Source organism: Aegilops tauschii, chromosome 5 (genome assembly GCF_002575655.3).
Source record: "Aegilops tauschii subsp. strangulata cultivar AL8/78 chromosome 5, Aet v6.0, whole genome shotgun sequence".
NCBI lineage: Eukaryota > Viridiplantae > Streptophyta > Magnoliopsida > Poales > Poaceae > Aegilops > Aegilops tauschii.
This window is the reverse complement of record NC_053039.3, coordinates 118,750,119-118,761,994: the sequence shown is the minus strand read 5'-3', so window position 1 is coordinate 118,761,994 and position 11,876 is coordinate 118,750,119. Positions and strand designations below refer to the sequence as shown.

At 46.8% G+C, this 11,876-nt stretch overlaps 1 protein-coding gene across 1 annotated transcript; it reads right to left on the bottom strand.

Annotated features, from left to right (window-relative positions):
- LOC109770319 (small COPII coat GTPase SAR1A) lies at positions 1 to 3,690 on the bottom strand. Its single transcript, XM_020329023.4, has 3 exons — positions 3,383 to 3,690; positions 2,110 to 2,241; positions 1 to 569 (listed from the first exon to the last, which is right to left on the bottom strand). Exons 1-3 carry the CDS (start codon positions 3,509 to 3,511, stop codon positions 249 to 251), a joined length of 582 nt encoding a protein of 193 aa, XP_020184612.1. The 5' UTR covers positions 3,512 to 3,690; the 3' UTR covers positions 1 to 248.
- Between the last annotated feature and the right edge of the window lie 8,186 nt (positions 3,691 to 11,876).

Genomic DNA, 11,876 nt, shown 5'->3' with positions numbered 1-11,876 from the left:
TTCAGAATACCATGGAGCACCAGCAATGGAGTCCAAAGCATATCACCTTTTCGACATCACATTGTAATAACTCAACCAAAAAAATCTAGGACGGAGTCCCCAGACTTTGAACTACATCCATTACATCACATATGTACTGGCACCATGACCAGCTAGCTCCCTAACACTCTTGTGACAAGGTAAAACAGGATGATCACCATGACTAGTTATAACTCTTTTGTTTCTTTCACCACTCCCCCCTGCCTGACCTACTTGATATACTGCGACATCCACTTGAACCCTTCGCCATAGCCCATCTTGCGGACGATGCTGCACATGAAGACCTCCAGGGGGCGGACATTGGACTCGCTGAGGCTCACCTTGCCCTTGCCAGTCGTGAAGTTGCTAAGACCCATGTGGTAGCGGAGCTCTTCCTCTGAGGCGGCATAGGGGATGTCGATCTTGTTGCCCAGGATCAGGAAGGGGACGGTGGCCAGCGAATCGTCTGAGAGGAGGGCGTCGAGCTCCTTCTTGGATTCGGCAAACCTCTCTTTGTCATACGCGTCCACAAGGTACACCACTGCATCAACCTGACAGCAGGAAAATCAGAAGATAGCATCAAACAGATGAAATCCAGGAATTGTTGCCGCACCAGTACTCAGAATGACAGAAGTACACTACTACTCCCTCCGTTCCTAAATCTAAGACGTTTTGACAGTTCAATCTATACTGCCAAAACGTCTTTTATTTATGAACAGAGGTAGTAAGTCAGAACTACATCATCAGGAATAATAGAGCCCGCCATGCATGCAGACAACACAAGTATATATATGCATAATGCACCAAAATCGGTGATTGAGCAGTTAAGCCTTCTTGGCTGCATCATGCAATTCAAGAGCTCAGTGCTACAGTATCAAAAAGAGTACTATAAAAAAACAAGTTGATACGAGAATAAATAATTTGTTGAGGGCATTCCTAATGACATCCCAGCTAAAGTCTTGCCCAGTCAGGTTGATTGCTGAGTTTATCTGATATATATGTATACATTTTTCGAGAAAACGCAAATGGCTTTTGTGTATACATTTGCTGTTTCAACTATGAACTTATTCTACCCCAAGCCGTTATTAGCCCCCTCTTAGTAACTGCACCACTATCCAAGTGTCCATTGTAAAACCAATTTGACCCTTCTGGGTCTGGCCCCTTTGCCAGCACCAGATATATTCCTATGTCCCCCCTTGTTCGACCAAACTCCTGATAGGGAAATTTAGTTACACAGAATCTCAGAGACCGATTGTATCCTCGAACAGATCCTGCTGCACACTCTAAAGAATGAATGTAAATGTTTATGCTAACAAGTCATCATCTGGGGCTAGATCACTTAGGATATCAGAATTCGATTATGTCACCAAATTGATCCTGCTGCAACACTCTGATGAATATAACTGTTTCTCTAGAGTCATACACCGCTTAATCCAACAAGCCAAAATGACTAGCTATCTCGTAATATAGTACAAAACCATTTTGGGGTAGAACGAAAAGCTAAGGTAGATAAGAACAGAAATCACAACAGCATTTATGCTAATATACATTCAAAAGGGGTAAAAGGAAAACCACTGGTATTTCAAAAGATTATTGTGCACACAGATTAATATGAAAGCATATTCCCCACTTTACGTAAGCAACTAGATTGCCACATTGCACATATATCACTGGTGTTATATCATGGATCTTGATAGCTACACAATGGTGGGAGTGGGACGGCATATAGGAGTACTGGAGTTGGCTACTTGTGGTTCAAAATGCACCAACCCCACCAGCCAACAACTTGATAAATATTTCTCAACGCACAGCTGGTGTTACATGTGGGGACAGAAGTTAGGACACATATTCTAGTGCATCAGTGCCAACTACTACTAGCCACTGATAATGACATTTTAGTAGAACTTTTAGGGCCACTGTCATACTGTATCTATAATCTATATTTCATATGGAAAGAAAAACATAATAATAAACAACAGCACAATATTTCTAGAAACTACATCACAGAAGAAGAAATGCATTAAACAGATATAACAGCACCAAATAACTCATGTATAGAAAAGAGAGTAATAAGAGAGAAGAGGATGAGACCTTGGCATAGTAATCCTTCCACACACGGCGGGCAATCTGATGGCCTCCTAAATCAAATGCCTTGAACTTGATCTTTCCGATGCTCAGCTCTTCAGAAGTTGGATACTGTGTAGGCTGATGCTGAACCAACCTCTGCCAGAAGGAACACAAACCCAAGTAAGATGTTATTCAGCCAACAGGAGCAAAAACATGTGATTTGACATGCGCTTTCTGTGTTGAACTTAATTATGTACAGCTTCTGAGCATAATTGTAATGAAACTTAAAAGGCTGACTACCAAACCAAGTCGAATGGTAAAAAGATCATTCCTTTATCGATAAGTGTGCAAACTTACTGAATTTAAAATAAAATCTAAACTCTCTGAAGAAGCATTTGCAGCAGATCTAACTTGCATGCCCCTGAATTACATGTTAGCTAGTACCCAGGACGGCCGGTCCTTTTCTAAGAAAAAAAGCATGGTAGCATTGAAGAAATCAACATGGAATCTTTTTACGCACGGATTACTGGAAGAAGCAAAATTTGTAAGGTGCTATATGGGAGTTTTCCAGATCTGGCAAGCAATCCAGTGCTCAAAGAAAGAACGCAGCTCAGCTACCAAAATGAAATCTGTCCACTACTATCCTCGACAGGAAACAAAGACTCAGGGTGCTAATCCACCAACTACTCCCAAAATTGGGAACCCCTTTTACCACATACGATCGAAGCCACCCGAATCTAAAGAATATGGAATTTTTTTTGCAGCGCACCGTGAAAATTCCACGGCTCGTTTGAAAATGGTCTATAAAGAAAATCCCCAAGAACTCTCGCCGCTAAGATGAATATCTGCTGGCACAGATGTCTCCAAATCTAAAATCTGAATAGAATCAAAATACTTCAATTTAAAAATACAGATACTGTGCGTGAACATATATATTAGGGGAAGGATCAATCAATTATTCCTAAAACCAAACGGATCAGACCGATCCAAGAACCATCACAATTCCTCCAAACCTCATCAAACTACCAAACCTTATTGCGCGAAAAACGACTAATCCATCATATAAGGAACATAAGTAATACGGGTTTGCTATTTCACATCTAGATGTGAGATATTATCTCACATCTAACTCCCTCACCCTTAGGGACAAAACAAATCCATGAAGACTTTAAAAAAAGAAATCAAGGATGTGGAAATTAGATGTGAGAGGGAGTTAGATGTGAGATAATATCTCACATCTAGATGTGACATAGACGGACCCTAAGTAATAAGGAAAGGGCGGAAGTTTTTTCCCGACCTCGTCCTTGAGCATGTGGAGGAGCGTGGTCTTGCCGGCGTTGTCGAGGCCGAGGAAGAGGATCTTGGCCTCCTTCTGCCACAGTCCGAGCGACGCGAGCACCCCGTAGAACCAGTCCACAAGGAACATCTTCGGTCGCCGGCCGCCGTCGGTGGCCTCCCTCTCTGTCGCCGGAGCCGGAGGGGGGCGCCTGTTAACGGATCTCGACGCGCACCGGCAGAAGGAAGGGATCGACTGGTGACGTGGCGGCCACCGCGCCGCTGAGACGGGGATTAATAGGAGGAGATGCGTTAGAATGACACCTGGGACAGCGCGGTTTGGGGCCCGGGGCTCAGAGGAGTAGGTGGGAGTTGGGTGGTTTGGAGAAAGACCGTGGGCCAGCAACTCGCGGATTCCTTTTGTTTCTAGCAAGGAAAGCACTCAGGTTTTTCTTTTCGGATTTCATGTGAAAAATGTAACCCTTGGGTCAAAAGTTACACCATGTATTTTCTGAAGTTTCAATTGATTTTTCTTCAAAGATAATTGATATTTTAGTCATTTGTCCGTGCGTTGCAACGGATACAGATATTCTACTATTTTAGCCCATGATTTACCGGTTCATATTAATGTGATTGGGTAAATAAATGCTTACCAAATCCTGCCCATATTTTAGGATTTTATTTTGTAATCACTTATCGTCTTACCAAAGAAAACATAAGCTTATTTGGTAAGTCAATAAAGATCGGCAATTAAGACGGGTTTCAAGGAATGATATGCTTATAGTGAAAAAAAGGAAGTTGAATGAAGCACTTCGTCTGAACGAAAAAGGAACGCTATTCTTTTTTTAAGTAGTATATATAGAGGTAAGGAGTGAAATCTCTACTTAATTAAAAAGAGTAGTGTTCCTTTTACTACCACAGGACCACCTTCTGCCCGTCCTTCGCTCGCCCCCATCGCTATCCCTCCCGCATGATGAAAACAAACGCTCTCGTTCGACCTCCCGCATACCTGCACGATGAAAAATCAACCTTCATGCTTCCCCTTCTCTCGATCTCTCCTTAGATCCAGATTGCGGCCCCTTTCCCATCCTTCCATCACCTGACGGCGGCTGACGGTCTGCCGCCGCCACCGCCCCGCTCGCTCGCCGCCGCCGTCGCCATCAATCCCGGCCATGGTGTCGCCGCTGCCGTCGCCACCAATCCCGGCCATGGCGCCGCCGCTACCATCTTTCCCCTGCATAGCTATTCATCTTGCCTGGAGGTGCGTGCTGACAATTGTGGGGAAGGGAAGATGTACACTAGGTGCAGGGAGAAGACCGGAGTCTTTTGGGATGAGAAAATTTGAGAGGGGCGACGCTGCTGCTCCTGGTTGTTGCCGCCGATCTCTACGAAGGAGAGATTGGGAATGCGTTTTATCATATGCACATCCATGTACAACTACCGACGGACTGTTCTCTGATTTAATATTTTAATTTCTTCTTCAATGGGCCAATGAGTGTATGCTTCTTTGCACCAATTCGAGATAATAGTTGTGGCATGCAGCAATCAAGAGAACAAGGTCAAGCCATGCTTAGACTTGATGGTCCTTGCATCCTCCTCCGTGGTATCTAAGTTTTTAATGTGTGCATTTGAGTTCATAGGTATCGATGTTTCTATGAAGAGTGTCTTCAAATAAATTGACACTTTTGGCACATGGATTTTTTGGCCAAACACACTCTTCTCAACCATAAGTAGAACATGGACAATTGTGAGACAGACCTAATTTATACACCGTTTGCTACTTCTTGAGTTTGTGTTGATTTTTTCCTTGAAGAGGACAGGGTGATGCAGCAAAGTAGAGATAAGTATTTTTGTCAGTTAAGAACCAAGGTATCAATCCAGTAGGAGGCACAAGAGTGAGATCTAATAGAGATAGGTATATGTAAGTGCATCTAGTGCCCCTTAGTGATTTTGGTGTATTGAAGACTTATAGGTTAAGGGACTAATGTGTTTGTGAGTGTACATAGGTCTTATATGTCTCTGAGGAGTTTGATATATCCGAAGAAAGTCGACCTCTAAAAATGAATGTCTTCATCTGAAGACTTTGGTTTTCTTGAAGACTTTGAAAATGAGAAAATTGGTGTGACCTTGAAGATATTGATATTGATGCGAGGACTATGAAGCGTGAAGACTTTTGTTTTCGTAGTTTCATTTTTCTTTCTTGAGTCACAGGAAACACCGTACTGTTAAAGGGGGTCGAGATAATAACAAGGAAAATTTCCAAGTGATGCTCATCTCAAAGCCTACACATACCCAACCCTTTGAGTGAAGCCTTTGGAAATCTCTTGCAGTTCAGTCAATTTCTTCAGTGACAGAGACGAAGTTCTTCTGGTCTCTGAGGAATTTGTTCTGAGTGAGGAGTTAGGAATTCGCCAGTGCGAATTGCCTACAACGAGGAACATGATAGCCCTAAGGAATTTGAGAGCTCAAATTTCTGACCATTGCTGTGCTTCGCGCCAGCTGTCCCAAATATCTTATCCACATAACGGTCATATCATTAGGGGCATTTATGTCTTATCATGTCAGGCAATTCGCACTAAATGTAAGTCTTTTTAGAGATTCTACTAAGTGACTACATACGTAGCAAAATGAGTGAACCTATACTCCAAAATATGTCTATATACATCTGTATGTAGTCCTTTACTCGAATCTCTAAAAAGACTTATATTTAGGAACAGAGGGAGTATAAATAGCCGCCCCCTCACTAGCTGGTTGGCTACTCCGAGAGAAACTGACACTTGTCATTTAGAGCATCCATCCTCCGACGACTTTGAGAGAAAATCATCAGTGAGGAAAAATCCAAAACCCCAACACCTAAAACCCAAAGTGATTGAGCATCACTGAAGAGATTGTTTTTGTGGTGAACCGATGCTTGTTACCTTTGAAGATTGTGCATCTTACAGACGGTTAGGCGTCAAGGTCTAGAGCATCCATGAGGAATTGTGGATCGCTAAGTGACCAAGTCTGTGAAGGTTTGGAAGTCACATTGAAGACTTACCACGAGTGATTGGGCAAGGTCTGCGTGACCTTAGCTCAAGGAGAATACGGTAAGGACTGTGTGTCCTTTGGTTTAAATACCAAGCCGCTCAGCCAGACGTACAACTGTCACAACAGTTGGAACTGGTCTACCAAATCACTGTCTTCACCGAGCTACTGGTTCTATTTCCTCAACCCTTTCATTTCCTCGCTTATGTGTTGATGAAATTGATCGTTACTGTTTGAAGACTTTGAATAAAGACTTTCTCAATTTTCTCAATCCTATTTCTTCAGTCATCTTGTCTTCTGCCTGCTTATCCTGTTTACACGCTACCTGAGCTTTGTGTATGTTTCATTTCATCATGATGACTATGCTACTGTCTTGTTATGCATGCACCTGAGTACTTTATCCGCTGCTTGTATTTTGTCACTTAGCAAATTCCTCAAGTAGTATTAACTCAATGACGAATTTGTAAAAATCGCCTATTCACCCTCCTCTAGTCGATATAACGCACTTTCAGTATAAAAGATAAATAAAAGAGCAAACTAAAGTAAATATAAATATATTACAGCACGGTATTTTTGGGTTTTTTTGGTTTATAGATCTAAAGATATATGATGGAAAATAGACCCGAGGCCCTAGGTTTCACTAGAGGCTTCTCTCTTGAAGAAAACATACAGTAGGTAAACAAATTACTCTTGAGCAATTGATAGAAAAACGCATAATTATGACGATATCTAAGGCAATGATCATGAATATAGGCATCACGTCCGTGACAAGTAGACCGACTCCTACCTACATCTACTACTATTACTCCACACATCGACCGCTATCCAGCATGCATCTAGAGTATTAAGTTCATAAGAACGGAGTAACGCCTTAAGCAAGATGACATGATGTAGAGGGATAAACTCAATCAATATGATATAAACCCCATCTTTTTATCCTTGATGGCAACAATACAATATGTGCCTCGCTACCCCTTCTGTCACTGGGTGAGGACACCGCAAGATTGAACCCAAAACTAAGCACCTCTCCCATTGCAAGAAAAACCAATCTAGTTGGCCAAACCAAACCGATAATTCAAAGAGAAATACAAAGATATCTTAATCATGCATAAAAGAGTTCAGAGAAGACTCGAATAATATTCATAGATAATCTGATCATAAATCCACAATTCATCGGATCTCAACAAACGCACCGCAAAAGAAGATTACATCGAATAGAACTCCAAGAACATCGAGGAGAACATTGTATTGAAGATGAAAGAGAGAGAAGAAGCCATCCAGCTACTATCTATGGACCCTTAGGTCCGTGGTAAACTAGTCACGCTTCATTGGAAGGAAAGCAAGGTTGATGTAGAGGCCCTCCGTGATCGAATCCTCCTCCGGCAGAGTGCAGGAAAAGGCCCCAAGATGGGATCTCCCGGGAACAGAAGCTTGCGGTGGCTGTTGAGGATATAGACCTTAGAGTCACCTGCCAGGAGGGGCCGGGTTACTCATATGGTCATTGCCAGAAGCCCGGCGCCAAGCTTGAAGACGGTGGGCCAAAGATGGGCTTAAGACCCGGATATGGCTTAAGGCCCATAGTTGCAATCATTATCATGGTAGAACTTGTAGTGTAAGGCAAGAATAGTTGAGAGTCCGAGCCGAACACTCTTATGAGCCGGCCGGGACTCTGAGAGCTGCAGGGCGTCAGCCTCCCTATATAAAGGGACGACCCGGCAGCGGTTTAGGGGCGAGAACAATCTCATCGAGAGCCGGGCATAGCAGTTTAGCTCCCTGGTGATCGTAACCTTAATCAATACCACCTCAAACTGGACGTAGGCTTTTACCTTCACCGTAAGGGGCCGAACCAGTATAAACCCTCGTGTTCCTTGTCCCGCATTAACCCCTTCAAGCTTCCTAGCTGCGATGGCTCCACGACTAAGTCCTAGCTCGAGGACATCTGCCGTGACAATTCCACGACAGTTGGCGCCCACCGTGGGGCCAGCGCACGGTGGATTTGAGTTCTTGAAGGGCGGCTTCGAAGGGCTCAAGGGATACGCTGTGGGCCGGATGACCAAGAGTCGTCGCGGCAAGCTCTACATCGACGATGCAAACTGGGGCCCCGACGCCGGCTCAATTGAGTACGGGTACCGGGTCCCCTTCGGCGGAATTCATGTTTTCATTGGCAAGATTGGTGAGCCGGGCCCTGAGCCGGGTCTCTGCGTCGATCTCGTCGAGACGGCTCAGCGTGCACGACCCGCCCGGGCCCGGCCTGCCTTAAGGCATGCTTTTGTGGGATGTATCCATGGAGGGCCCTCTGATCGATCTGGATCTGGTGATGAGGCGGCCGCCGGCTCTGACGGCGAGTCGTCCACCAACGAGTCAAACTCGTTGTATCAACTTCAAGATGGCAAGCTCATGGGTTGTTCCGATGGTGACAGTATTCCGGACCCGTTTGAGCCGCCAAGTCAGGTTGGGGTCTTTATGGCCGGTGCACAGTCTGTTCAGAACCCCGCTGCTGGAGCGGGAAACCCGGTGCCCTCGCCGGCTCAGGTACTAATGGATCTCACGGACAAGATGACGGCTCTGTTAACCGCCACGGTTGACCCGGCAGATCAAGCTCAGCATGATGCGGAGGTGGCGCAGTTAAAATTGGATCTAGTGAAAGCTAAGGAGGATCTGGCAGCAGAAGGGATCAGGATGGCTGCGGAAAGGGCGGCTCTCGACGCCCAAACCCAGTTGATTCAAGCGCAGTCCTTCCGGCTCACGATGGATCAAAACGCGTCCAATGAGGTCCTGAGAAGGAGGCATCAAAAGGCCCAATCCCGACTCCCTCCGGTTTACGATCCACGAAACCTCTTCAACACACCAGGTGCAGGATCTAGTAACCCGCCAGGGGTCATAGTGCCCGGGTCTGGGACCCCTATTCAGCCACAAGTGATGGGGCCTCCCCAGGTGCCCCCAGCCCCGCCTCAGTACGTGCCAATACCCCCGGGTCATTATAATAACCCGCTGGAGAACATGGTCGCCGCGGCGGCACGGCTGGCGGCTCTCCCGGTTTACGGCGACTCTCCGACAGCTATTGAAACCCGCCAGGTCAGGGAACTCCTTCAGACAGCACTGGCGCAGCAAGAGGCGTACTCCTATAGCCGGGACAGGATCCACTTGACCCCTCGCCCAGGCCGGAGCCCGAGTTACAGCAGGCACATGGTCTCAGCGACCAGCTCAAGTAACGTCCGACGCCATGACCCGCCCCCTGGCCATGGCCCGGCTCATAACGGAGCCTTTCACGCAGCAGACCAAGACAGAGCACGGCGAGAGGCGGAGCAGGTGCCCCAGCTGACGGCTTACCAGACCCCCCAGCTTATCCGACGGCTTCCGTCGACGTGGGTATCCCTACCAGGACTGGGGGTGTCCCTTGTTTAGTGCCAGCTATCCGCAACGAACGTCTACCCAAGGACTTCAAAGGCCCTAGGAAGGTGCCTAATTACACAGCAGACTTACAACCCGCAGCCTGGATCGAGAGTTACGAGATGGCTATGGAACTGCTGGAGGTCAGTGAGGCGGCCATGGCTAAGTACTTCACCATGATGTTAGATGGGACTGCCCGCACTTGGTTGAAAGGGCTACCACCGAATTCCATTGGGTCTTGGGCTGAGCTGAAGGCCCGGTTCATCCAAAACTTCAAGGATACCTGTAGGCAGTCTATGTCAATCGTGGATTTGACTAACTGCAAGCAGCAGGAGGGTGAGTCTACGACACATTGGGTTCGCCGGGTTAAGGAGATAATACATTCCTCGGATAAAATGGATGCCGGCTCTGTAGTCTTAATGTTGGAGCAGAATTGTCGTTTTGTGCCCCTGAAGATGAAACTCGGGCGGCTTAAGCGCGACTGCAATGATATGGGTACACTGATGGCGGCTCTTGTCAAGTACGCCGATTCTGATGGTACCAAGGACCCCGCTTCAGATGATGAAAGGACAGGGAAGGGAAAGAAGAACGGCAATGGCAAGGGTCCTCAGCATAACCCGGGAAACCAAGGAGGAGGCAAGCGCAAGGCCGATGGCAGCCTAGAGTTTGTAGCCAACGCCAGCTCGCAAGGTAGTAATCAGCGACGCAAGGGGAGGCCCCCTCCCCGAGGCGGCGGGTCCGGCCCGACGCTGGAACAACTGTTGAATGAGCCTTGTCCAAGGCATGGCTCTAGAGAGAAGCCAGCAACTCATCTATGGAAGGATTGTGCAATCATGAAGGCCTTTAAGAATTACAATGGCCCGGGCGGCGGCTCAGGCGCCGGCGGCTTTCATGGCCCGGGCGGCGGCTCAAATTCTAACCCTCAGAACGGTCAAGGGGGCTTTCATCAGCAGTCCGGCCAGGGTCATCAACAGCAGCAGGGAGGTTATCAGACCAATCCAAAGCAGCTTAGCGGTGGGCAGTATCATGTGTTTACCACCAGTCTGTGCAAGCGAGATCAGAAGCTTCATAAGAGGGCTGTGAACGCTGTTGAGCCGGTGGTTCCACGCTACTTGCGGTGGTCAGAGCAACCTATAGTGTGGAGTAGGGAGGATCACCCTCCCCGGGTGGATAATCCGGGTCACTTGGCCCTGGTGGTGGCTCCTCAGGTGGGAGGATATAAGTTCACTAAGGTACTCATGGATGGGGGCAGCAGCATCAACATCCTCTATTATGAGACATTTCGTCGTATGGGGTTGATTGATAAGAATCTCAGCCAGTCAAACACTATTTTCCACGGTGTGGTACCTGGCAAGTCGGCTTACCCAGTCGGCAAGATCGAGTTGGAAGTGGCCTTCGGAGATGAGAACAACTAAAGGGTGGAAAAATTGACCTTTGAGGTGGTCAAGATAAGAAGTCCGTACCATGCCATATTTGGGCGGCCGGCTTACGCCAAGTTCATGGCACGGCCGTGTTACGTATATTTACAGCTCAAGATGCCGGGTCATAATGGGACCATTACGGTTCACGGCAGCCGGAAGGTGGCCTTGGAATGTGAGGAAGGCGATGCAGCTTATGCAGAATCTGTTTGTGCAACAGAGGAGTTGAAGTTTTACAAAGACAACGTCAACCCAACAGATATGACCTCTCTGAAAAAGCCGACTACGGAGCATGAGCCGGCAATGAAATTTAAGTCGGCTGATGAGACTAAACTTGTTGATTTCGTTCCAGGAGATTCATCTCAGCAATTCAGCATCAGTGCCAATCTGGATCCAAAATTGGAAAGCGCGCTCATCGAGTTCATCCATGAGAATAAGGACATCTTCGCATGAAAACCTTCTGACATGCCAGGTGTACCTAGAGAACTCGCTGAGCACACTCTCAATGTTGATCCGAAATTTAAGCCGGTTAGACAGTTCCTTCGGCGGTTTAATGAAGAGAGGCGGAAAGCCATTGGCGAAGAGGTGGCCCGGCTCTTGGCGGCCGGGTTTATTGTTGAAGTCTTCCACCCAGAATGGTTAGCTAACCCGGTGCTCGTACTCAAGAAGAACGGCACTTGGCGG